Here is a 27613-nt window from a genome sequence, read left to right on the forward strand (position 1 = left end):
TGGGGTCTACACTGCCGATGGTGGCAGTTCCCCTTATGTGTGCCAACCGGTGTCAGCACAGAAGACAGCGGTGTGACGATGTCCTTGGGGAGGACCAGATGTGTTGCTCATGAACACGGCGAGTTGTGAAACCTCGGTGCATCTCGGCTGAATGAGAAAGTGAAAATAAAGTGAAAGCGCAGCGAGTTCTCAGCACATTTTCATCGGTAGATAAATGTGCTCCTCGTGAGACACTCATAAGTTTGGCTTTATTCACAAGCACAGAAACAGAAGATATTTTAACTCCCTGCTCCATAATATTTAAAAATTGAATGAATTATTGAATTAATCAGCCTAAAACACATATAACAGCGCGCAAGCTCAGAACTCTGGGGACTGATAACTGCAAAACAAATCCAAATATTTGTAGTATGGAATACATGTTGGCTCCATTCACCACAAATGTTCTGCCAGGTTGGAACTCTCTCTCTCTCTCTCTCTCTCTCTCTCTCTCTCTCGTTGTGTGTGGGTGGGCGGGGCTTCGGACGTGCGTCACGCTGCGCGGGGGGCGGGGCCGCGGCGCGCCTCGGGAAGATTTAAGAAGCCCGCCTAGGCGTGCAGCCGGCCAGCGTTGTCCGGAGCCGCGTTATATACCCGGGCTAAATTTAGGGGGTGGAAGGGGCCGAGCACCGCGCTCCCTCCATCCTGAACGCGTTTCCTCCGCCGCGCACAATTGGTCCAGCGCCGGCGTCGGAGTATTATAAAGGTCGGAGGTTCGCGCCGCCGAAACGATTCGTCTGCTTTATTTTTTTCTCCAAATAATAATCTAAAAACCAAAAAAGAAAAAGGGACGCGCTATTTTACGAACTTTAAATGGCGCTAAATGCGACGATGCTGCCGTCAATCTCAACTTTCGCTTTACAAAAGGAGAAATGTTGGGACAACGTAAGTACAACGCTAATATATGATTGTAACATTCTAAAAAAAAAGAACACGAGTGAATTGAAATGCGCAGTGGTGACATTTGCTGGCTTTGTTTCTGGCAGCGGTGGAAAGACGAAATGATGGACAGGTCCATGCACCCCATGGACGGCCGACCGGACGACGAGGACCTGGACAAGTACCTGGACTTGGAGTTTATTCTCGCGAACACGACCGGCTCGGCGCCGGGAGCGGCGGCCGAGTACGCCTTCCCCGTCCCCGAACTGGACAGCCCCGCCCCGGCGTACGGCGCCAGCCTGATGGCGGAGCTGCTGAGGCCAGAGCTGGACCCCGGCTACTGCCCGCCGCCGCCCAGCATCCAGGGGAGGTTCTTTGTCCGCTCCGCTTTCCCCGGTCCGGACGTCGTGGACTGCGTTAAAGTGGAGAGTCTGGACTCGTACGGACCCGCGATGGGGATGGTGCCCAAAATCAAGCAAGAGGGCAACGTGTCGTGCATGCGCTCCTTCGAGCAGCCCAGACTGGCCAACTCCCCCCAGGGGGCCGGGAGCATGACCCCTCCGCTCAGCCCCGACGACCTGATGAGCTCCGACTGCCAGCCCCACATGCGCCACCCCGTCACGTTTCCACAGACCTACCAGGCCGCCGTGGGCTTCCAGATGCCCTTCCAGAGCGCGCACCACTACCCCGCCTGCGAGGCGCCCGGCGGCCCGCGGGTCCTGCTCACCCCGCCGTCGTCCCCACTCGAGATGCTCGACGCGAAGCCCAAGCGCGGGCGGCGCGCCTGGCCGAGGAAGCGGACGGCCACGCACACGTGCACGTTCGCCGGGTGCGAGAAGACGTACACCAAGAGCTCGCATCTGAAGGCGCACCACCGCACGCATACAGGTGAGGCGATCTGACGCACTTGGTGCTGCTTGGGGTCCTGTGTGTGTGTGTGTGTGTGTGTGTGTGTGTGTGTGTGTGTGTGTGTGTGTGTGTGTGCGTGTGTGTGTTGCACTCCGCTTACCACCCTGCCTTCTGATCCGTGCAGGTGAGAAGCCCTACCACTGCAGCTGGGAAGGCTGCGGCTGGAAGTTCGCCCGGTCCGACGAGCTCACCCGCCACTTCCGCAAGCACACCGGACACCGGCCCTTCCAGTGCCACCTGTGCGAGCGGGCCTTCTCCAGGTCCGACCACCTGGCGCTGCACATGAAGAGGCACATGTGAGCCACCCGGGCCCATCCAGGACAAGCTTCCCCAATCCCACTTTTATTTAAACCTAGCCGGCCATAAACAAAGACAAGTCGCCGATAAACTTGACATTATCTACTACTACACAGGAACTGTAGCTGGTACTACTTTTTATACGTAACTTTTTTTAAATATTAAAAAAAAATCTATATATATGATATTTTACTAATGGGCTGGTCCTTAAAACACAACTGGAAACAACAACAAAAAAAAGATGTGGATATTTATCATCTCAGTGCCTTATTTTAAACGATATTATTTACATCCCATGAGTGCCATTCCTCTTCGATGGCGTTTTATTTAGACCGTAAACTGCACAACAGATAAGCTTTGAGACAACGTTTTGTACTAAAACTGCCTTACAATTTACCAAAGCTTGAAGCAAATGTTATTTGTGTGCATCATTCTACATAATAACATTGTAAATCAGGGTCTTTGTAACAAATGTGATTTAAGAAAAGAAAAAAAAAAAGCTTTCTAGACTGTCCCAAGCTCAAGCCCTGACATCTTGAGGACTAGGTGAACTTGTTTTGAGTGTGAAGTCATGTGATGTGTAAATAATTTATGAGTGTATATATTGTACTATAGTGTACATAATAAACTTGACTGAACTGTTTATGTCGGTTGCTTTTTTGGGTCGACCAACGCAGTGCTCACGAAGCTGCAGCCGGTCAGCAGCTCAAATGGGTCACGTTAACGTTCTCCAGATGCATAGGTGCCACTGCCAAAGTCCTGTGGCAAAAAAAAACCCCAGATACAAACATCATATTTACATAGCTGTTGCTGAATATAGGGACGTCTGGGAACGGGGGTACACCACAGTTTGAAGAAGCAAATCCCTGCCTCGGTTTCCAAAAATAAAGAGACATAATGGAAACAGTGAAGAAAGGACACAGGGCACAAAAGACATCACATTCTGGGTCGTCTACCTCTTAATAAGGGATAACCAGTCAGTATATTTGGGTCACATGACCGAATCCCTTTGCAATAAAGACAAACAAAGGATCCATTTGCGGTCTCAAATGGTTGAAAGTGAATAAAAGAGAATTTAAGAACCCAGCGCTTCACCAACAAAGTTTAACCTGTTAATGGAACTTCTTCAGAATCATATGTTCAGTGCAGGCCCAACCATGCAACAAGCGTGTTTTCTTGACTCTTCGTGAAGAGATGCACACCATTAGGACATCAACTGAAGATGCTCAGTTCTGCACTTTGAGGTGAGGAAGCATGTTAATGAGATTGTGTGAAAGTGGCTTTCTGGCGTCTGTGAAAACGAAGCCTTCTATTGTGCAGAGTGCAGTGCTGAAGCAGACTCTTCTACGGACAGAACCCCGCTCAAAAGACTGAATCTTAAACTGCGCGCCTTAATAAATAACAGCTCTGCTGACCCTGGTGCTGGTGGTTATTTGTTTTTAGGGAAATTGTAATAAATGAGCAGCTCAGAGCAGGTCACATTTCTGCCATTTCAATAGCTACAAACAACTTAACAGCTTCTAATTAGGTACAGCTCCGAGGCAGTTAGCGGGGATTCCTTCGGGACTGACAGGGAGAGGGCGATGGAATAAGCATGCCATCTGCTGGAATTGCACTGGAATCTGCTGAGGATTAAGCAGTTTTATTAACACAACGGAAATGCGGGATCGCGCCGCGCTCCACCGATCTGGCAACCTGTAGACATCAAATTGGTCTTCACTGAGCAACTGGTTATCATCTTGCATGGTGAGAAAATGCTCTTTGCAACAAAAACATAACTTCCGTGTCATTTTACACACATCAAACCTGCAATCCTGCAAGAAAGGCGTCACCCTTCTACAAAAACAAGCCCATTCACACTTGAGAACGCAGCACCGCGTTCATCCTCCCGCTCAGAGGCGCTGGCTTTTGAACTCCTCCAAGGTGAGTGTTGTGGTGCATTAGGCCAACCATCTCTGCACAGGAGTGGCACCAACCACGACAATCACACGAACCGCTCAGGAACCAATCTAGTGTCTCCTGTGCAAAAACTGTGGTCGACACCTCATCAGCTCGGCTTAAAGCTAAAGCACCAGCGTTAAGTCATGTGGCTTTTGTGGATCATCACACATTCTGTGGTGAATCCAAGTCAAGAAGACTCAAGAGGCGTAGAGTAAAACAAGACATGGGGAATAAACAATAACCTTGAACTTAAACACACACGAAATCACACGCTTCCCTCCCCCCACTACAGAAGCAATAGGAGACGGAGAATGAGGAACGTATTTTAAAAAAAATTATAATAACACTGTGACAGGGCAAGGGGAGTGGGTCCATCTGGATCACATTAAGCGGCATGCCTTTCCTGACAGTCCTGTTGGAAAACATGAAATTTCTCATCTATACCACAACGTCCCCGGGGCAGCATTACTCTGCCGAGAGCCCCACTCCCTTCGTTCGGGGGTCCCCGCTCCGCACGTCTGCTGTTTCTCAACGTCGGATTGATTACGCTGTAACATGCTTAAGTGTTTTTACTTTTTTCCACTCATGAACGTCCCCCATTTCAAATCTCATCTCAGATACCAGGCAGGCCCCTCCTAAATCACCCTAACATTTACTGTCTGTAGGTATGCCTAGCATGCATGTTCCAACGAGCCACTTGAAGTTTAACTGTAAAAGCCTTTATCGCGGCTACATGTACGCAGGAGAGAGCAAAGAATAAAGGGCTCGGGGTGAGTTTATTTTTACACGAGGCGGCAATATCCTCAGGATTTACATACTAGCATTAAAATGCAAAGCAAATGAAAAGCTACTCAGGAATTTCCTGTTATTTTACACTTGGAAAGTTAACATTCCTCACTGACTTGGGTTAAATGACCAGAATCACCAGAACCAGCGTCTACAGTCTGAACACCTTACAGAGTATTTATATTCATCAAACGAGTGACACACTTTTATTACCTGAAATGTTTTTTATTCTATTGAACAATGGTCACACACTGAGCATGAACATCTTAAAGGAGATACAAGCTTTATGGCTACGTATGTAGTCAAAATTCCTCCAAAGGTTTCAAGTTACACGTTTTTTTATAAGACAGACACAACAGACATAATATACAAGGTTTATGTATACATTAAGCATTTCAGTACGACAGTTTTTTTTTTTTATATCTACAATGGAGATAAAGGCAGGCATAAAGGAATGCATTCAGTTTCAGGTTTCTTCTCTTCTAAAAATGCGAAACGGAATTTAAGAAATAATCAAAATATGATCTTTACATATATATTTATATATATATTTATGAGCTATTGCACCATGGAGGTATCAAAGACAGACAGCACAAGGGATGCCACCATTAAACATGAAAACAGCTGATGATACAACAAGGGTTAGCAGACAGTCACATGATATGGGATTTGGAATGGCCAATCCCAGCAAACTGATGCTCAGCCAATAAAGAGCACTAAGCGTTAAAACATTAATGTGGGTTCTTCCAGACTCCTTTCAAATACATTAGTGTTGAATGTCAGAAATGTTCAGTGGCGTCCATTAAGAGCTAAAAGATCTACAGAATGAGAAGACTGAGGAGTGTTGGCATTATGACTTTTAAAACATCTACTTGTGATTAAAACACCACAAGATTTATTAGTAATGGAGATGGACATGAACTCAGATATGTACAGGGGCAGAGCAGAAGCACCAACTTGCAAACTTTCTGTACCAAGGAAGCTAACAGAACAGAATTATTAAGAACTTGTTCAATAATCAGGAAAGTTAATCAAGTATTTTGTCACTTGACACCTAAATGCTTTGAATACTGCTGCCAGAATCACTGTACACACTGAGCATCTCTCCCTTTCAAACACTACACACTTTCAAACACTACACATTAATGATTGAAGCTAGACCACTTTAGTCAATGCAAAAGGAGACATTAAAGATTCTATTGAAATTTGGGTTCTCACAGCACAGGGCATATCCATCACAAACAGAAATAGACAAATACCAAAAATTTACTTTTTGGTGTATACGTTACGGTAAATTTTGATCAGCGGGTTTGTTCCATCAAGTGCCAACAGCAATAAAAAGGTTTAAGCACTTTAAAAGACCAGTTCAATTGTTCTCAATTGTTAGCACTGCACACCCATTCTGACATATGCTAACGTAATAAATACTGGCAACTGAATACAGCTCAGCTACAAACCTAAAAGTGTAATAAATCCTTGCTTGGTCACGTAACAATCATTATACATCCATATACATCCTTATGTTTTTAATCAGAAACTATGGTGTCAGATTGATTCTCTCATAAACTGCTGGGTCTAATGCAAATAAATTAAATTATACCTAATTGATACTCAGAAAATACAAGGTTTTGTCCTAGTAGCTAAGCTGAGGTTATGTGTTTTATGTAGTCCACTGATTTGTTCATCTCAACTTGGAACCTAAAATTGGCCACAGATTTTCTAGTCGTAGCAAACAACACGTTCAAAGGTCATAATCCCTGCTACTAGACCAGTGACGCTAGATACCTTGGTTCTGCATATGACAGTAACATATTTTACATTTATGATCCTAAACAAAATGCATTCCCTTTTTGACATTCTGCATTTACTGTAATGAGTCCAGTGTGAGGGTCCATGCACTTCATCACAAGCCAACAATCATACTGACCTGAAAGACACACATTCTCACCCACACACATCTCAATTTCTTTAAATAAAATAAATTGCCATTGGACATGGCAGGTTATGGAGTGCATGTGCAGTGCATTAGTTTATTAACAAAACACAGGTTAACTGTTTTGCTATATATCACATTAAATTAAAATAACAAAAAAGACACATTATGATTGTTAGACTAACTCACCCCACAATAAGATTCACTCAGGTGAGTCCTTACCATCATGCCTCTCACACCAATGAACAACTCCCTGAAACCCTGAGGTTCTATGTTATAATTTTTTAATGGTATGTTTCTTCACTGGTTGACTGTTAGTGGTGAGTGGGGTATGGGAAACCTAGCCTTTCAAGGGTCACGCGTTAGACATTTCAGCTTTGCTGAGGGCGATGGCCAGCTCCAGGTCCTCCTGTTCCTGCTGCCGAAGCCTCTTTAGCCGCTCCCTCTCCGCCCGTTCACTCTCACGCTTGGCCCACTCCATCTGCTGCGCCTCATTCCCAAACTGTAGGGAGACAAAAAACAGCCCCATTCACCATGGCCCCATTACCCAGCCTGGCAACAGCACACTGGGTCAGGGTGTCTCTCCTACACTCACACCCAGTCACAGAACAACGTTCAACCAACACACAGAAACACATTCACTTTAAGAATATACAAATACATCACCAGACAACACTGTCCGTTCCACACAGTTTTTACAAAAACTTACTTAAAGGTGCAATTTGTGGAATGGGAAGAACAGATATGATGTTATGTGAAAGGCATCTATGCTGAGTGTACCATGTAACCCAGCTAGCAGAGGCGTGTAACCCTTCCATGCACCCCGAGAGGAGATGCCCAGTCACTGTAGGGTCAGCACTGCCTTAAGTTTCACCCTGAGACTGTCCCACCACCCTAGTTATTAACAGGTTGTCAGCAGTAGTCTCCATCGTGCATAGCACAATGGTCCTTCCCCCCTTCCATATGAGAAAATACGGGTGTCATTGTTGTTCACTTAAAAGTTAATCGATTATGTTTGGACCCATTGCACCTTTAAGATTCAAGAATAAAACCTAAGATGTGTTACTAAATGTATGGCTTAAATAAGAATTTTAATAAAGAAATCTGGAGAGGCATTCGGTCACTAGTTTCTACAGATTAAATATTGTGTATTAAATACAGATTTAATATTGTATATTATAGCTAATTAGCATGTATCTTCAAATGTATACACATGACTGCAGGTTTTACTTGTAGCAATAAAGGATTACAGAAGCATTAATTTCTCATATAATATGGCAAACTATTATTAATAATTTTTTAATAAAACAGCTAAAACAATTCACATCTCGCTATGTGAACTAAAAGTAGTCAATATGCATAGTGTTTTGTAATCCATAATTTGAAGTGTATTCTAAAAAAAAAAAATCATATTGTGTTAAGCATACAATTCCAGAAATCTTACCTTGACTCCTTTGGGGCCCTGTGAGGGAAAAGAATGTTACAAAACAAATATAAACCATGGCTCTCTCCCACATCATCATAAACAGAAATTTAATAGTACATACACAGTACAGGGACTCTTGTTGGATAAAGTACACAAATGACGGATAAATGAAACGTAAAGTGAAAATGCAATGATGACAGGCAAAAAGCAGGTGAAACAAAGGTAGAGAATAGTGTGAATCTGTTTCAGGACAGTCAGAGAGAGTGTCTACCTATGCCAAGGGAGCATAAGATATGTGGTAGAAGCCAAGTGGTTGCCACACATGGACCACAAAGATGACCAAAAAGTTGCAGGTTTAAAACCCACTTGATCCCAGTGTCAACATTGACATGTCTGTATTTAGGCATTATGACTATAAGTCTCTCTGGATGTGAGAATCATGAAATATAATGAAAGAATCCACACTGCATAAATCAGAGAACCAGCTTAGCCACCCTAGATTTGACAGTGCAATTATTTCATTATTTGAATACTTGAGGGATTTTAAGTCACATGTAGACAAACCCCAAGTGCTGACCAATCTTGTTTTTTACTGAAAGGGTATTTAAAAATGTATGTAGTTTGCACAGACTAACAATGAAAAAATACCAAACCTTGTTAAATCTAGCCTTCTCAAGTAAAAACAAATGTTCGGAACATAATGAAATTGAATTTATTGATTGAGTTATACATTACATTTGCAGTTATCTCTGTAAACAGACAGAATTGTGTGGTAACAAGTCAAGTCAAAAGTGTAAGGAATAGCAAGCTCCATGCCCCAGTGTTGTCTAGGATAACAACAGAAGACAAAAATGGGCACAGATGATACAGTATACCTATAATAATAATAATGATAATAATAATTACATAACTGTATCTGTTGGACACTATAGAACACAATAGTCACATGAAACTCAAAACTGAGAGTTAATACTGCAATGAAAGACCCTAAGCATTCAGTGTAAGCCATAAATGAAGTGTATGCCCTATATGGGCCTTTAACATTCAGCTACAGCTGATGACCCAAAGAATGAACGTCATGAAAGAAGAGTCCAGACAACATGTAGATTATTTTTCCATCTTCTGTCTGTCCAGTTCCCTTATGGGAAGGGTTTGTCTACAGTGAGCAAGGATGGCACAGTGAGCAAGGATGGTAGGCTACATGCTCATGGGAAGGGGAAATAAAAGTGACCATATACAGGGGACCCTACTTAATGTTTTGTGTAAAGGCTAAGCTGGAACCATGCAACTGGAATCTTATAACTGTTTATGAATATTGTGAGAAATCATATTCAGCAGAATGCTTTCAGGACCATACTCTGAACCCCTAAACTTTCAATTAAATAATTTTCGCACAAACTCCATTGTAATTTTTTATTACCCCATTTTCGAAAAACTATAAATACACTGTCAGGTCATGTCCCAGTCAAAATAAACAACAGGCCAAAGCCAAAACCATGAAGATCATAGTCCAGCATATGAGAACCAGCTCATTTGAACAAGCCAAAAAAATATCCACCCCAGCAGTATTCTACTAGAATAACAGCCTGCTATATTTCATTCCTTCTTTTGCTTTTCCAGACACAACTGAGAATGCCCGATGGAACAATGCACCAATAAGATTACAAAGCTGTCCAATGCAACAACCTCTAAACCTCTAACCTTGGCCCTAGACAACTCCCTTTGTTCTGCCAAGAGCATGCAGCACTGCCCTACCATTCCTAAGCATTGCAGCCATAGTGGTACACTTCCTGACCAGCCAGACTAAAGTGGGGAAAGGAGCTGGTTCTTCAGTTCAACACACTGATCTACAAGCAATGGGTTCCACCACATGTAATATGTACACCAACAGAGGAACTTTATGGCTCCTAAGACGGGCACACAGAAGCCCCTTCTTGAACACACCTGCCTGGATCATCACTAGCACAATTTAGCAGGGTGGTTGTGGATAAGGAAAGAGTAGTGAGGAGGAAAGAACAAAAAACAAGTAAAAAACTTTACTGTTTTGTGTCCATAAGAACAGGCAGTGTGGTGAAGAACTGACTGCATTCCAGTTTACCAGTTGACTATCTTTGGTCCACAAGACCCAGTGCCATGAAGGACAAAAAAAAAATCATATTACAAAAAAACGTATTTGGTGCCATCTACCGATATTCAGGCCAACACAGTAATCAAAATGATTGTTCTTTGCAACTCAAAAACTGTATAGTATTCTGTAACAGGCAGTGTAAGTTCATTAACTGGGAAATGTATAAAAAATAAATTAAGCTAAATGACAGTGGTTCTCAAATATTGCAGGGATTCAGCAAAAATAAGTTGAATGTAAGAATTTGTCTGCCAACGTCTGGCTACACTGGAGAAACACTCTTGCATCTTGACTCATGTGACTCTTCAGTAGGGTGTCAGCAGCTTGCTATAATTTTTTGGCCTGTTTTTCGAATTTGGGTGTACAGAATCAACATTTTAGATACACAATGAACGTTACTTTTAAAAATACCACATATAAAGCCAAAAAAATTGTTTAAATTCCAACATTCCACTACAGTTTGGAACATGTTCAAAAAACTGAACCAATAGAGGTCATTTTGGGGAAGTCCATTTTTTTGCAGATTTTCAAATGGAACACTTTACTCTGAATATGCTTATATTACCGTATCACGATTTTATGTACACAGCCTGTGTAACTATTTAACTTTTGCCATTATTGTATATCACACACAAAAACTGCTGAAGCTCAAACACGGAGCAGTGAGATGATAGAAATGGAGAGATCTGGGTGTGTGTAACATCTTGTATCACAAAGGATCAGTTAGCCAACCACAAATAGTTGTAATTGCCAATAATCTCTGTGTAGTAAACTTGGGGTCACAGGTCTGTCTACACCACACTTACACGAAAGAAACAAGGTCTTTAGAATGAGAAGTAGCCAGCATGAGGCACAGCAGAGAGGTACAGAAGCTGATGGTGTTTTCTGCTGGAACTGGGTTAGGGCATGGTCACTGTAAGCAGACAGCAGAAAAGGGTGGACTGGACAGAGAAGAGTATCACTGAGCTCAACTTACAGAGCTGAAGTCTGCAAAACCCAAGGAAGAGTCTTTAGAAGCTTTACTTGAGGAAGATGGAGCAAAAGGATCTTTGCCACTAAATGGGTCTCCGACCCCCTTTTTAGCCTGAAACGGGTCACTGGCATCAGTGGTGAAGGCCTGGAAAGGATCACTTGACTTGGCTGTTTCCACCGATCCAGGTAAGTTTACAGGAGTACTCTTACCTGAAAAAATTAGAGATAAACTATTTCACTCTCCAGCCATTTTCCAATAAAATGACAAATTGATAAAAAAAAGCTGTGTTCTCATGTGGAACTGGAAAGTTATTAACAGATGGGAGGCTGCATTTTAGTGAGAAATATGATAACATGATAAATGGTAATAAATGCACTGCTGTATAAAACCTGCATCTTCCTCCAAAAACAAAGACACAATGGTTTCAGAACAACAACATGCTTATTGTTTCCAGTGCCAATTTGTAATACACATAAAAAAAATACCACATGATACCCAATTCTTGCAATTGCAAGTTGAGGGGCAATTTCTGTAAACGAGTCTGACACGCAGTGCCTTGGAGGACTTTTGGCACACTCATGCACACTGCTTACCTGATGACACTGGGGGATTTGCCAAGCAAGAACTATGCATGACTTCGCTTTTAGCCCTGCTATTTCTTACCCGATCTCAGTATCGCTGAAGATAGCTAATGTTTTTACTCTCTCTCAAAGAAGACCCTGAGATTCTTCAGCGACTGTAGACCCTACTGCAGGTTCTGGTTTTCAACTATGGGGATGCTCAAGACTAATAGTTATAATTATTTAATAATATCCACGTCACCCTTGTCAAAACCTAAGCGTACATAAATCTGCATAATTGAAACATAGACGTTCAATAGTGTCATTTACACACAAGAAAGATTTGACACTTTTTTTTTTTACAGTAAATCTAATAATAAAACCATTGTCATTTTTTTAAGAAACAAAGCAGAAAAAGACAATACTTTTTCATGGTACATACACTACCAGGCTTGTGGTGCACCAAAGCCACACAAGGCGTACTGTTCAGAGTAAAACAAAAAAGAAAAAAGCCACACATCTACCACTTTACAACTGAAATCAGCATATATGCATATGCAGTTCAACAGAAAAATAGAATTAAATATGTGATAAATATACACATATAGCTTTGGTGGTTCGAGCAGTTAAAGTCGTGGGAAGGTTTCACATTCTGCTAGAGGTGTTTACCACACTGCTGTATAGTGTATACACTCACAATGCCTCGGTAACACCAACTGTGCATCCTGGCAATCACTTCTCTTCTTTCAGTAAATAGCACACGTAACCACAAAATGTGCTACGCCCTGCTATGAAACAGCATCAGCAGAAATTTGCCATTTGTGCAATTCTCACTGCAGCACAGTGTAAGAAAGGTAGGTTTGAGTCAAGGAAGTCTGGTTGTCACTGTGGCTGTCAGGGTCATAGTTTATAACCAGTGTGGCAAAGGCAAAACCAAACAAAAAGAAAGAAATTAAATAAAAAATTGTATTAGAACATTATTTTCTTAAATACACAATATTAATGCGTGTATACACACACATGGAGAAACTACATACATACAAACTACAATCCAAAAATGTAAATAATGTTAACTAGACATTTACAGGCAGCAAATAATGTGTTCAAGCTAAGCAAAGAAAAGAAGATAAATAGGTCATGGTGTGGGGTCAAAACTCTATGAAATGACAGAGCTCGCAACTGTGCATGCATGCACACTTACATTATATCACAAAAAACACAGAGAGCAGAAGAGGAAGTGGGAATGGGTGGGCGTGGTATCAGCACATCGAGAGTGCTCACTAACCACAGATCTTCTTCAAATATGATGGAATATTAAACATATCTAGAACCCGTCTTCTACATAGAAGTGGTTATTTTTATTCTGAAATCTAGTCCCACATATTCACCATATAAACATAAAACACATAATAAATATGCAAGGTAACTGCAGTGCCTCACCTCAAATGTCGTCAGCAAAGGCAGACAAAGGGAGTGTTTTGACCATCTAAGGTACATTTTAAATCCCCACTTTGTGTTTTTCTCCAAGTTTCTGGAGATTCTGTGCTGTTAATGCTGCTACAATGTTACAGCTGTGCTGTACTCATCCAGACATCCAGATGTAATCCTCCGTTAAAACTATGGCCTTCAAATGCCTTGATATCTAACTACGGTCAGGGTGAAATAGCTGTAACATTACAAAACAAGTTAGAAGGCGAGCTGGAAGAGACAGGAAGACAAGGAACAGGATCTGGGATGAAAAAATAATCTCCTAAAAGAAGTTTTACTGAATATTTACTTAATATAGGGGCAGTGGTGGCCTAGATGTTAAGGAAGTAATCAGCCCTGTAATCAGAAGGTTGCCAGTTTGAATCCCAATCCACCAAGGTGCCACTGAGCAAAGCACCGTCCGCACACACTGCTCCCCGGGCACCTGTCATGGCTGCTCACTGCTCACCAAGGGTGATTGTCAAAAGCAGAGGACACATTTTGTTGTGTCACCGTGTGCTGTGCTGACAATGACAATCAATTCACTTTCACTTTTCACTTTCACTTTCAATTCACCAGAGACGAAATCTCATTTGTGTTGTAGCTATTCCCACACATGGCCAAAACACCCCAAATTGTGCTACAAAATGTGCTTCAGGAACATGATCTGTGCCCACAACAAAAAAAGGTAGCCTAACAGCTTTAACACAGCCATGTACCAAATAGCTGCATCTCAACTTTAAGACACTTTCCTTGAACTACCGAGAAGAGTACATTTTACATGAGAGGGTGTAACCAACAGTTACATTCTATTCATCACAAAGCTGCCAGTCACTAACCCCACCAAACTGCACCCTAACAGTGTATCAGAAACAGGACATGCTATAACTGATGGTACCAATAGTCTATGGGGTGTATGAGTTCATGTGGGTCTTTATGTTCAGGAAATGTCTAAACAACTTACCACTAGGGGGCTTAGGTCTAGGTGGTACTGTTTTCTTGGGTGGAAGTGCAGGCGTATCCTGTTTTCTGCTGAATGGATCATCTGCAAAGCCCTGTTCAACACATAAAAACAAGGAGCCCTTAACTAGATTATAATAATAAGATTATATCAAGGGCTAAATGCATATATCTGATACTAGTCACACAAACCAGTCACATGAAGTCTGGCCTTTACCTTTGACATCTGACTAAAGTCTGCAAATCCACTGTTGCTGCCAAATGAGCTACTTCCAAAGGGGTCGAGTGTACCAAAAAGATCTGAAAAACAAATTAATTCCTATTCTGATTAAATGTATAAACAGTTTTATATGGTGTGAGCAGAACAGCTAAGTGACTGAATTGAAACTGAACTGAACTGAAAGAGAGCTAGATAACATGAACTCAAATGAGGATGACATGTAATTGGCTGTAATTGGACCTATCTAATTTCAAATGATTTCCCTGCACTAGTAGGTGACTGTGGACTGTGGACAGTCACCTGGCCCCCTGAGGAACATATTCCACAAATTGTTGACCCAATGATGACTCTGCAACATGAATCAATGATAAATGCCTAGAGAAGGCTTTTGTGTTAAATAATTCTCGAATAAAAGCACTGAATCCATCTACATGTTTGCTTTAGTAGAAGCTAAGGTCCCCAGGATACTGGGATTGTGTTTGTGCTGTCCAGATTATGGAGCAAATGAATTGGAGGAGACTGAACCTTACTTTCAGTGTTGACAGATTCAAATTTGATATTTTGTGTAAAACTGTTTTACTTTCATTCTCATTTTATGTTGTCATTCTGGGTATATTCACATTGTCACGTGCACATGTATGGTTTGAGGTTCGTGTAGGTTACATACCTACACATCTTTTTTTTTAAAAAGATTTTAATTCAGGGCAAAAACACATGAGGAAAAAAAACACAGCGTTTGTGTCATACTATGAGTGGGCTGAAAATGAAGGTGTGACATGGGTACTTTTCACAGCTTTTTCACACATCTGCTTTTGAAACATCTGTGTTTATATGCAGACAGGGTGTGGGTATCAAATCTATCTGTGAAGTATATTATTTAATATATTACTCATGCACACAAACACACAGGCTTTCTATCCATATATCCATTTATGTATGTACCTGCGCCTCTTGTTTTGGGGCTGGTGGAGGTAAATGGGTCCCCACTTGTGAAGTGACAAGTCTGTTTAAAAGAGTGGAAGAGGATCAGACAGAGAAGAAAGGTCAGAGCAGTAATAAACAGGGCAATGGCTCAGTAAGACATACTAAAACATGCACATCCAGATTTCACCTTTGAGGGAAGAGTGGAACTCTTGTTGAAGGGATCAGAAGGGGCAAAAGGATCAGCTTTAACAGGTTTTTTGAAAAAGTCTTCTGACGTAGTCTTGAAGGGGTCACTTTCTTTAAAAGGGTCACCTCCAAAAGGATCTGGAAAAAAAAGGTAGAAAACTTCACATAAATAAAAACCTTTCCAAAGAATATTGATTTATTTTAAATCAATGGATCATTTGTTGAGGAATGTTGTGACATCCCCACCCTGTCATCTGTAACTCAGACCCCTAAATGGTTCTCTGTTTTTGGCCTGTCTCACCAGTGTACATGTATAGAAACGCAGGGTCCTTGTCATGTGAGTTGATTTCTCTGTTGTTACATATTAAAATGAGCCTTACAGTTTTGAGTTACCACAAGAGAGGACTGTGAGACTTGTGTTTGCATTAATTGCCTGCTTCATTCATTGCAGATATTACAAAAGTGTCATTGAACTTGTCTCTTCTCTTAATCTACAAATTCATACATACTTATTGCATTACCTGTGGTGGTGGGTGGCTGCTTTGCAAAAGGATCATTCTGGAAAGGATCACCTAAAAGAGAAAAATTATACTCAAAGCACAGAAACAGAGATTGCAGCTGAGTGAATTATCTAGTTATTATAAACTATTTTTTGAAAATCATCAAATCATAAAGTATCAAACGGCATAATTTAAATCTGAGGATGCTGCATAATGAGCAGCTTTACAGATGAGGCACAAAGTCTCACCTTTGAAAGGGTCTGTTTTGAAGGGATCCTCTGAGTGGAATGGGTCTGCATGCATTTCCTGGGGGTTATTATTAAATACAGATGTCTTCACTTTAAAAGGATCCGCCTAGAAAAATAGAATAATCTATGACGTTTGGTCATTAAAATATAATTCAATTACTGCAACAACAAAACCTATATTGCAATAAAAACAATTTAAAGATTCAAATCAATTTCTTTATTTGTTTAGTGTGAAACATCTGCACAAAACATCTGTGAAAAATTATGGACCTATTATGAACGTATTAAGTCTAACGCTAGGCAAAATAGTCTAAACAAAGCCAGTCTGTACCATAAAACACCTTTCCGTTCTGAGAGCGTCAGATTAAATTTCAGTTTAAAAATGTGGGGCTCATTTTCATTCCTCTGCAAATTTGCAAATGTTAGTTTGAGAATCAGCTGTTCACATGGAAAAAACTAGAAACATTCTCTAATGGCCTTCAAGGAATCAGGTTTCCCAAAACTAGCCTTCACGTGCCGGGCAGCCCTCACTATGAAAACTCAAAATGTTATGTTTAATTAAGCACCTCCTGGTTTTATTAATTAACCACTCCCATTTGCTGCACTCTACTCAGCCAGGGGTCCCTTCAGAATTAACAATTGATTACTGAGCACAAGACGTTTTTTAGAAACAAGGAAAAAGGTCAGAATAAACACTGTGCCAGGCTACCTGCTGCATTCAAGTCAAGCAAGGAAGACATTACATTACGAAAAGCAGAGCAAGGAAATGATGTCTACATGTCCACAATTAGCTGTCAACTTGTGATTGCTTCATTGTGGAGGTAGCTATTTAAAACGTTTTACAACTAATCGAAATCTAAAGGGACTAATGAAGGAGGGAGTTAAAGGAATGGCAGACCTTTTTCTGCTGGCATGTAATTCAAGTATATACATATGGATTCTATCTAGAATGTATGATAGTCTCCACCAAGCAAAGCCTGATAACACAACATAAATAGAGAAAAAAGGGAATATGACCATTTTGAAGGAAGAATGGAAAAATCTATGTAACCTACAGTGGACCACAACATGTTCAACTACATGGTAAGAATTTGGCTGGAATTTCTTTTTTTTTTATCATGCCTCAACAAAAAAAACCGCTGGATATTATGTGGATCTGATAATGCAAATCACTTCCATATCTTCTGGTATTGCTCCATTTTGGCTGGAGATTCATGAAAACTTTTTTTTTTGACTAGCATTCCACTCAGATGCTGTCATGCCATGTTGGGAATGGGGAAAGACACAGGCGCTGGACATGTTTAACATAAAGAGGTTTTAATAAAAAGAACAGAAATATGCCAAAATGCTTGATTCTTTGTTGTGTTAGAAACATGGTCATGGGGGAAATTTTCAAGTTCAGAAATGACCGCCAGACTAGAAGACCAACTTAAATTGCATTGTTATATAAATCTCTTGACTACAATAAAAATATTAATATAAACATTACAACTATCGCTCATGCAATCGACACTTTCAACACCCTCTTTATAAATTCTTGAAATATTCTCTTCCTTAAACCAAGATATGGTGTCCTCATTTGATCTCAGCAATAATGTCTCACATGATAAGGCCACACATCTTTGGACTTCCTCACCATGACACTAAATCCTCCATTCTCCTTCTCTGGGAATCCCTCGCTCATGTCAGCCAGATTGGTCATGCTGCCCCCATGAGTGCCGTTCAGAGTGCTGTTGTATTGCTCAATGCTCTTGGTCATCTCCTGCTGGCTGTCCTGGATCTGAGACAACTTGCTGCGAGCCTACAAAACAGATCAGGGTGGAGAAAAAAAAAAACAATTTACATTTTATCCAGAATGACTTACAATCAGTAGTTACAGGGACAGTTCCCCTGGAGCAACTCAGGGTTAAGTGTCATTGACACAGCACAATTAGCTATGATTACATGAAACTACCTGTGTACACAAGTGGATTGCACACATGCAAACACAGTCTGAAGTATCACCTGGGCAACAAAAATTAATGTCCTGATGATGGATGATGGAATTCACCATTTTATGTAATGCATTCACCCTCACACAATTAATCACAGCTATAGAGATTGGAAAATAGGTAACAGTAGAGATAAAATTTAAACAAGCTTGGTTATTTTAATGATTTTGTCCACTGTGTGAAGCTCATCATGATAAATAAGCATAAATATTCACTTAAAGCTGCAGTGGAATCATTCCACAGGAAGATTTTGAAGCTACTTTTAATCTGAAGACAATACTTTCCAAAAAATAATTCAATCAATGGAGATTAACATTCATGACCTTTTAACCCCAGTGATGATGTGTTCTGACTAGCTCCAGATTCCTACTCCCTACTTTAGCTGTGCTTCTTTATATGGTACAATAAAGTTTTTATTGACCTTTTTTTCCCCAATGTGAACGGACACTGAGCAGACAAGGATTGTCTCAGTCGGCATAGAACGTCTACCACTTGTTCAAATCCATGCTTGTGGTCAAGAACTATATGTAATTCAGAAACACACAGTAGCAGGGGCGGTAGGCTTGTTCAGGACAAGCGTTTGCATTTTTACACAGCAAGACATGTGATGCAACACAAAAAGTTTTAACATCCACAAGCCTTCAACTACTTATTGGAATTTAGCATAGTTTTTGTAGATCAACGGAATAATTAAACTGTGAAAGAACACTATATCTCCACCTAGTGACAGGTAAAACATGGCATTAGCTAAAGATACTAAATGTACAAATGCTAGTCTAAAACCTAGAGATGCTAATAACAGTCCATCTTATTGGTGGAAGATTGCAATTCACATTAACTTAAAACAAGTGCCTTTTGTCATCGACCACCGAACAGTGACAGTCACCTGATTGATCTCATCCTGTGTGGCCTTCAAAGACTTGATGATGGTCTCCAGCTGGATCTTGCCTGCTTGAAGGCTCTGCTCCAGTTGGCTCTCCTCCTGCTGCAGCCGGCTCAGGTCAGTTTTAGCCCGCTCCAGCTCTTCCTCCTGGCTCTGCAGGTCCGACTCCTGTGAATGGATCTGGGTCTGCAAGGAGGATATCTGCAGCAGAGGGGAATCTTTACAGATTTACCAATCACTTTGGTGCATATTTATTCACTCATCAGTAGTTCTATAGACAGCACTTTAGCATTGATCATCTTTATATATTTCATTAATAAAGATGGCTAGTCGTTGTGTTGATGCATTTCTCATCTGACTAGCAGAGCTACAGAACTTCAGACCTACAGAACTCTTCTGTATTGTATAATTCTTAACTTTCATCAGACATACACTAATTTCAGTGTAGGTCTGATGAAAGTTAAGAATTATACAATGCAGAAGAGTTCTGTAGTTCTGTTGTCCCACATCCCACTTGTGGGACTAATAAAGGATCATCTTATCTTATCCTATCTTATCTTATCTTAATCTTATCTTAAAGAAAGTAACATATATGCATATCATGATAGAATTATATACAATTGTAATAACATATATAATAAAACATATAATAATATATTATATGTAAATATATTATTAGATATAATAAAAAACAATAATTATGTCAAATATGAAACATTTACTTTGTACAGTTTTCTATATTTCTAATATCAGTAAGTTTTTGATCATGATACACTAGTTGGGTTCACACATTGGGATTTAGTCCATTTATCGGCTTTCGCACAGGTGTGTTAGAGTTATAAGGATGAAGTTTCTGATGTGTGCATTGATTTATTAGGAGTGGGAATAAGAGTGGGCATCCTACATACCATTTGGGACTCCTCCTGACACTTCTGCCTGACATCGTTGAGCATATCCTCCAGCTTGGCTTTCTGCTGGTCCATTTCCTCCAGACGGTCCTGAGCATCCTGTTTCTGGGCCTCCAGTTCCTGTAGACTGCAGGTCTCCCTGTCTAGATCGTTCTGCATCTCCTTCAGCACATATAAATGTAATTTAGTACTACTACTAGCTCAGCCTAAATGTACTTTTCAGTCAGTAAGTTCAGTCACCTGAACTTCTGTGGTTTTCATTCTGATGGCTTCTTCTGCATCTCTAATGTCTTGTTCCAAAGTGTATTTCTCTCTGCGAAAAAAAAAGTAATTAGAACAAATGTCCTGAAAAAATGTCCATTATGTGCCTCCTCCACAAGAAACAAAAAAAGGAATAAAATAAAGAGATGAGTGTGTGATATCCAGAAGATTACCTTAGCATCTCCCAGTGTGTAAAAGCAAGCGTGCTGATGCAGCATGTAGAGTAAGTAATGAAAACAAAAGATCCATAAAAAACACACAAGAAGGGAATGGCACGAGGGGACTAGGAGGTTATGCAGTGGGTGACTGCAAATGAGAGGCTCAAGGGAAAGACTATTCCACCACCACTTATGTCCTACGTTACCTTGCGTATACATGTGTAAAATGTGTGCATTTTGTAACCAGGAATCTACTAAGCAACCAGTTTAAAAAGCAGCAGACACACACAAACACTCAGGGGAACACAAAATAGCTAAAAAGGAGGAGGCGCGTAAGTACAATGAAAGATGTTGTGGAAAAGACCAGAGCAGACAAAATGTGCCAAGAATTCAAGGACAAAAGATATTCACTGAAATCAAAGCTATTCATTAAAAGTGATAATAAATATGGATTTTCCTAATTAATAAAAGTGACTAGAACATATTATGCAAGTTATACCCAATATTCATAGGAATAAAGATAACAAGAATAAACTGCTCAAGTGTACAAGATTCACATATAATCACCTAATAGTATTAGTTTTATGAGGTACGTGGCTCTAGAAATAGCAATGGCCTGCGTGATGAGTTCACTCAGTGTGTGTCAAAGCACTCTCTTCTAGTAAATGATCCATTATTAATGAACACTAAAAGGACAATTAAATACTGAGAGGCAGCTGAAGTTACCTCTGCAGCTGAGCTATCTCCTGACTGATGTCATCTAGCTCCTTGATGCCAGTAAACTCCCCTGATCCCACAGAGCTGGAGCTATCCTGTGAGGGAGAAGAGAGATGCTCCGTCAGGCACTGGTGCCACAGAGGAATATGTGCCAAGGGAGACACCCAAGACAGAGGAAAGAGGGACATACGGGTGCCACCACAAAGGAGAACAGAGTTCAAAAGAACAAGGTTTGAGTCTCCATCTTCATAATGGCAGACAGCAGGAAATCAGTTCACACCACCATTCACAGCACTGACTTGCAGTGTTCACAAATGCTTTTCAAATGAGGATACCTTACAAAACACAGAAAGCATTTGTTGTTCGCAACTTACATACCCAGAACTTGAACATAATTGCCTGATACAGAAAAATACATAGGACCATCAGCAGCATAGAAATTAGGACAAAAAAGGACAGGAAAATGTTTCTCATAAGACTGCAGTTGATATTTTTCTGCACATGAAAAGTAATGACAGTGATTGGGTTCTTCAAATGTAGGCCCTTGAGTGTGTGTTAAAGTACACATTTTGTCCAAAAATATTATTTGAATGCATCATCATCACTGACTAAAGTCCATGAGAGGTAAACAGATCACTAAAGACCATAATTGGAAGAACCCTAATGTAGAACAGCAGGGTTCTACAACTCGTTCCCTGGGTCCAGCTGTCCGGCACAGTTTCAGGTTTCTGTTGCCTAACACAACTGATGCAGTTAATGCAGTGCTGGAAAATGATCTAATGAGCTGGATCATGTGTGTTGGGGCAGTGAATCTGCGCTGGACAGTGGGGTTGGATTACAAATGGGGTAGGAAGCATCCAACCAAGCAGAACACATTGTCTAGTATATTCAAAACAAATCATGTTCGCAAGACAATATTTGCCATATTTGTTGACATGTGAAAAGTCTGTTGCAAAGTGCAGCAAAACACGATAGAAAGCTAACAGATAATTTCCCAAAATAATTTCTCAAATACAAAAGCTACTACTGCCCTCTAGAGGAGGTTAAAGGACAAAACCACTTTTTATATGAGCAAAGAAAGGATTTAACAATTTTTTTCATGATTAACAGGAATGAATCACATGAGAAACATATGTTTCACATAAGCCAATACTTCTTTGACAATGAAGTAAAAAAAAAAGAAGAATGCAACTTACACGCCGCATTTCAGATCCCACTGGTGTCATGTACCCTGAGAGACCCTAAAGGAAACATGATCACTCTTTAGCAGGTTTTTAGGCATAAAAGCTGATACACTGAAGCTGTTGGTCACGCTGCGTATATCACTGCAATTCTGCAAATATGTTTTACAGAATCTTATCTCATATAATATGACATATCACATTGTGGTGCTACACACCAGTACAGGGGTGCCTCGTTCCGATGGAGGAATCATGTCCGCTGTTAGTGCCTGTGGAGGATCTATGCCTTTGATGACTTTCTGTTGGATGAAATGCATTGCAAGGGAGAACTGCTCTCTTGTCAACTTTCCCATTTGCCTAGTGTCAGCCAAAGCCCTGCAATGGGAGTGACATGTAAAGCTCACAAATTTTACACTAACCTTAAAACCTTTTTCCATCACACAGGCTTTAAACAGTCCTATTTACCATATATGTGCCAGGACATTCTGAGAAAGTCCTGATTGTATGAAGATCTCTTTCACTTCTTGACCACTGACAAACCCATCAAGATCTGCATCGGTTTTCAGGAAGATGTCATCATAGCGCCCTCTATCTGCTGCTGGGACTACCCAATTAACCGAATGCTAAAAGAAACATAATTGTTAATTCAAACACCCTGACAATTCCATACATGCTCACTGTATGAATATCAGTGCCTTGAATGCTATTTTAAACATGTGTGTAAACATCAAGTATTTCCATTATAATCAGTTAATTTTATCACACAGCTTCGTACCTGTGAGGACTTCAGAGTATGCTTAGGTGACAGACTGCCTGCACTGTTGAGAGAGTTCATGCTGCCATGGGAGGGGGTGGAGCGTAGGCTGTCCTTTGGAGGTGGCGGGCTAGCAGGCAGCATGGGTACCGATCCGGGGAGCGAACCCACCGACCTCTTTCTTTTAGAGGGAGGGATGAGCGAGGACGGCAGAACAGAAGGTACCGGTTCCTTCTCCAGGGCACGATACACCAGGTGCATGGCCTGCATGTCCAAAGAGGAGTATTTTATATTTTTTTCTGACATGGTCAATAAAAAAATCTTAATTATCCATCAGGCAGACATCTCCAACCACAATTCCAACCATCAAGGATGAGAAATTGAACCATCCGTTAATCCTGGATGCCTGCCCTCTAATTAGTGAATGAAAGTTCCTCTATAAGTGGGTAAACTAAAAGATTAAAACATAATGCATACTGCTTTAGTCACATGCTTACCACTGCAAACTCATCTCTGTCCAGATGCCCATCTTTATCAATGTCACTGAGGTCCCAAACCTTGATTCAAACGAAAAAAACATCAAATGTTTTTGGCAAGATGCTTCAGTCAAAATAACCAAACATAAATGTATAGATTTAAACAAATTTGTACCTTTCCTAGTACATCCAGGGGTAATTTAGAATTTATTAAAACAGGTTTAACCTTCTCTCCAGAGAGTAGTCCATTTACAGGAACAAGGCTTTCAAATATCCCATCAAATTTGCTCTTTTCTTCAGGCTAAAAAAAGTGAAAAAATTCATCATGCTCATATATCAAACCCATTGCCATAAACAGTTCTATGAACAACTCACCCTAACAGCCCAATGGGTGTCACTTGAAGAAGATACTGTGCCAAGTGATGGACTGCTGGTGTCCTTCTGTGAGACAAAAGCAACATGAAAATCAAGGCTTAAGTGTAATCTACAGAATAACAACACATTATAATAATAATCTTTAAAGAGACACTCACAAATTTGGGGGGAGGAACGGTGAGGTTTAGGCTGACAAGACTAACATCGTGGCCGCTCTGTGCACATGCCACCAACCGCAAAGCAACATAAAATCCCTGGTGGAAATCATTTGTGTTGTCAACATGAAAAATAGTAGAACCATTTACAGAATGAGGATTGCATGATTTACCTGTTTGTCCAAGAAACCTTTCCCATCTGGATCTGCTAAATCCCAGATCTGCAGACATATTTATCGAGTCACCACAAATATGCAATATGGCTGTAAAAATGCTCATTCCCAATGAATGCAAAACCCACCTTTCCAAGGGTTATGTCAGGAAGCCCTGATTTCTTTAGAAACAAGGCAGCTTCTGTAGGCCCCACTCTCCCTGTGTTCCCCGGATCAATCTTTGGGAGTAGTGCATGTTAAACTTTTAATATATTTTTAATGGCATGGGACAATCAGAGCATGCTGATCCTCTTCATTGCAGATTTGCATTTGTTGGTGACACCAACTCATCCCATTAATTTAAAAAAACTTACCTGTCTGTAGAAATTTTCATACACAGGGTTCCCACTAGGCAACTATGCAAGGACAAAAGCTGAAGTCAGAACAATAAACACTTTTATATCTGACCTTGACCTACTGATTAAGTGGACGTTTTTTAGATGTATCTGCACATATCAGGACACACTGACACTTACCCACTCAAGACACTCTTGCACATTATTTAAACTGCATATTTAAGTACTCTTGTTACCACTGCAAAAAAGGTTTGGACACACCTTCTCATTGAATGTGTTTTCTTTATTTTCATGACCATTTACGTTGGTAGATTCTCGCTGAAGGCATCAAAACTATGAATGAACACATGTGGAGTTATGTACTTAACAAAAAAGTGGAGACCTGGCCTCCACAGTCACCGGACCTGAACCCAATCCAGATGGTTTGGGGTGAGCCGGACCGCAGAGTGAAGGCAAAGGGGCCAACAAGTGCTAAACACCTCTGGGAACTCATTTCAGGTGACGACCTCTTGAAGCTCATCGTGTGTAAAGCAGTAATCAGAGCAAAGAAACTAGAATATAAAACACGTTTTCACTTATTCCACCTTTATTTGTTAAGTACATAACTCCCCATGTGTTCATTCATGGTTTCGATGCCTTCAGCGAGAATCTAAATTGTCATGAAATTAAAGAAAACAAATTGAATGAGAAGGTGTGTACAAACTTTTAGCCTGTACTGTATGTATTGGTGACAAGTGATGCTGCAATGTCTGATAGCATTGGGTTAATTCCAAGGTTTTTGTTTTTTTTATAAGTCATCAATAACACACAAATAAACCGTTGTGATTCCCTGTGTCACGCTGGACGGTGTGCTGGTGGTAAAATGTCCCCCAAAACCTTGTCCAACGTCCACTCTCGCAATTCGCCACGAGATAACGGTGCAGGACGCTGCATGTCCGTCTCGCACCCCTAGCCATCAGCTAATGCAGTTAGCTAGCACCAACATCACCACTAACGCTACCAGCAAATTGCGTTACGCGCCGGTGTAGTTTGCGACACCGTGTCCACACTAATATTCACTAATACTACACCTCGTCGCGTCGTCGGCTGCAGGCCGAAGCTCTTTGCGGCTAGTTTCGCGTTATTCGCGTTAGCCTGGGTGGACCAGCTAGCCGGAGATAACTGGCTGCAGGAACAGATGTGACGTGAAGGCTTTCAAACTAGCCACCAAACGCACAATATCGCGCAGCATCTTTCGCGCAAAATACGCGTTAGTGTAAAAAAAAAAAAAAAAGACAAAAAAAAAACACCTAAACTGTAACCATTTCCCCAAGATTGCTAGACGCATCTTGCGCATAACATAGTAACTGAGCGAAAAAAAGTGGATATCCGGCGCACACAGCCGGGGCTGGTGAACTAACGGTATTCCTGAGATTAGCGTTAACAAAATTAGGCCTCGACCATTTATCTCCCAGCAGCCCGGAACACGCGCCAAGAACCCCCTTTAAAGACCACCCCGGCCTCCGTGTGCGGGTTCAGAGGCGCCAGCCATCCGGCGTTCGCCCGTTTTCGCAACGAAAGCGTTCCGTGGCCGTACCTGAGTGAGAGATGTGAGGGCTGCCATCTTCCCTGTTGCTGCGGGAACACGGACACCCTCCAACACCCCCAAGCGGACGCTGTCATTCAGGATTAAGCCACAGGGACACCGTGGTACAGTACTACAGCGCTACACCACTACAGTATTACAGCGCTATACCACTACAGTATTACAGCGCTACACCACTACAGTATTACAGCGCTACACCACTACAGTATTACAGCGCTACACCACTACAGTATTACAGCGCTACGCCACTACAGTATTACAGCGCTACGCCACTACAGTACTACAGCGCTACACCACTACAGTACTACAGCGCTATACCACTACAGTATTACAGCGCTACACCACTACAGTATTACAGCGCTACACCACTACAGTACTACAGCGCTACACCACTACAGTATTACAGCGCTATACCACTACAGTATTACAGCGCTACACCACTACAGTATTACAGCGCTACACCACTACAGTATTACAGCGCTATACCACTACAGTAGTACAGCGCTATACCACTACAGTACTACAGCGCTACACCACTACAGTATTACAGCGCTACACCACTACAGTATTACAGCGCTATACCACTACAGTATTACAGCGCTACACCACTACAGTACTACAGCGTACACCACTACAGTAGTACAGCGCTATACCACTACAGTATTACAGCGCTACACCACTACAGTATTACAGCGCTATACCACTACAGTAGTACAGCGATACACCCCTACAGTACTACACCACTACAGTATTACAGCGTTACACCACTACAGTACTACACCACTACAGTATTACAGCACTATACCACTACAGTATTACAGCGCTACACCACTACAGTACTACAGCGCTACACCACTAGAGTATTACAGCGCTACACCACTACAGTATTACAGTGCTATACCACTACAGTATTACAGCGCTACACCACTACAGTACTACAGCGCTACACCACTACAGTACTACAGCGCTACACCACTACAGTAGTACAGCGCTATACCACTACAGTATTACAGCGCTACACCACTACAGTATTACAGTGCTATACCACTACAGTATTACAGCGCTACACCACTACAGTACTACAGCGCTACACCACTACAGTACTACAGCGCTACACCACTACAGTAGTACAGCGCTATACCACTACAGTATTACAGCGCTACACCACTACAGTATTACAGCGCTACACCACTACAGTACTACAGCGCTACACCACTACAGTATTACAGCGCTATACCACTACAGTATTACAGCGCTACACCACTACAGTATTACAGCGCTATACCAC

At 41.3% G+C, this 27613-nt stretch overlaps 2 protein-coding genes across 7 annotated transcripts; one reads left to right on the top strand and one right to left on the bottom strand.

Annotated features, from left to right (window-relative positions):
* Positions 1-605: 605 nt before the first annotated feature.
* Positions 606-2767, top strand: klf2a (Kruppel like factor 2a). The gene is made up of 3 exons (XM_029000905.1): positions 606-924; positions 1026-1806; positions 1952-2767. Exons 1-3 carry the CDS (start codon positions 853-855, stop codon positions 2125-2127), a joined length of 1029 nt encoding a protein of 342 aa, XP_028856738.1. The 5' UTR covers positions 606-852; the 3' UTR covers positions 2128-2767.
* A 2288-nt stretch (positions 2768-5055) lies between these two features.
* On the bottom strand, positions 5056-26503 carry eps15l1a (epidermal growth factor receptor pathway substrate 15-like 1a). 6 transcript variants are annotated; one of them, XM_029000699.1, is made up of 27 exons: positions 26317-26502; positions 24759-24800; positions 24534-24623; positions 24406-24453; positions 24236-24331; positions 24078-24143; positions 23878-24003; positions 23724-23783; positions 23248-23490; positions 22938-23095; positions 22691-22847; positions 22488-22532; positions 21301-21386; positions 20590-20622; positions 20396-20468; positions 20156-20317; positions 19251-19448; positions 18010-18174; positions 16374-16479; positions 16147-16197; positions 15627-15763; positions 15458-15518; positions 14513-14595; positions 14300-14390; positions 11312-11517; positions 8229-8246; positions 5056-7286 (listed from the first exon to the last, which is right to left on the bottom strand). In XM_029000699.1, exons 1-27 carry the CDS (start codon positions 26341-26343, stop codon positions 7140-7142), a joined length of 2775 nt encoding a protein of 924 aa, XP_028856532.1. In that variant the 5' UTR covers positions 26344-26502; the 3' UTR covers positions 5056-7139. The 6 variants fall into 6 exon arrangements, with proteins under 6 accessions (XP_028856532.1, XP_028856533.1, XP_028856534.1 ...); XM_029000700.1 differs by lacking the exon at positions 8229-8246 and having other exon boundaries at positions 26317-26503; XM_029000701.1 differs by lacking the exon at positions 20590-20622 and having other exon boundaries at positions 26317-26501.
* Between the last annotated feature and the right edge of the window lie 1110 nt (positions 26504-27613).

This window comes from Denticeps clupeoides, chromosome 13 (assembly GCF_900700375.1).
Source record: "Denticeps clupeoides chromosome 13, fDenClu1.1, whole genome shotgun sequence".
NCBI lineage: Eukaryota > Metazoa > Chordata > Actinopteri > Clupeiformes > Denticipitidae > Denticeps > Denticeps clupeoides.

Bases quoted from the DNA above. Each gene is read 5' to 3' on its own strand.
- klf2a (XM_029000905.1), top strand. From the start codon at position 853: ATGGCGCTAAATGCGACGATGCTGCCGTCAATCTCAACTTTCGCTTTA. The intron at 925-1,025 runs GTAAGTACAACG...TGTTTCTGGCAG, and splicing joins AGGAGAAATGTTGGGACAAC to CGGTGGAAAGACGAAATGAT. The intron at 1,807-1,951 runs GTGAGGCGATCT...TGATCCGTGCAG, and splicing joins GCACCACCGCACGCATACAG to GTGAGAAGCCCTACCACTGC.
- eps15l1a (XM_029000699.1), bottom strand. From the start codon at position 26,343: ATGGCAGCCCTCACATCTCTCACTCAG. The intron at 24,454-24,533 runs GTGGGTTTTGCA...ATATGTCTGCAG, and splicing joins CTGACATAACCCTTGGAAAG to ATCTGGGATTTAGCAGATCC. The intron at 16,480-18,009 runs GTGAGGAAGTCC...CTATTTTTCTAG, and splicing joins ATGGAGGATTTAGTGTCATG to GCGGATCCTTTTAAAGTGAA.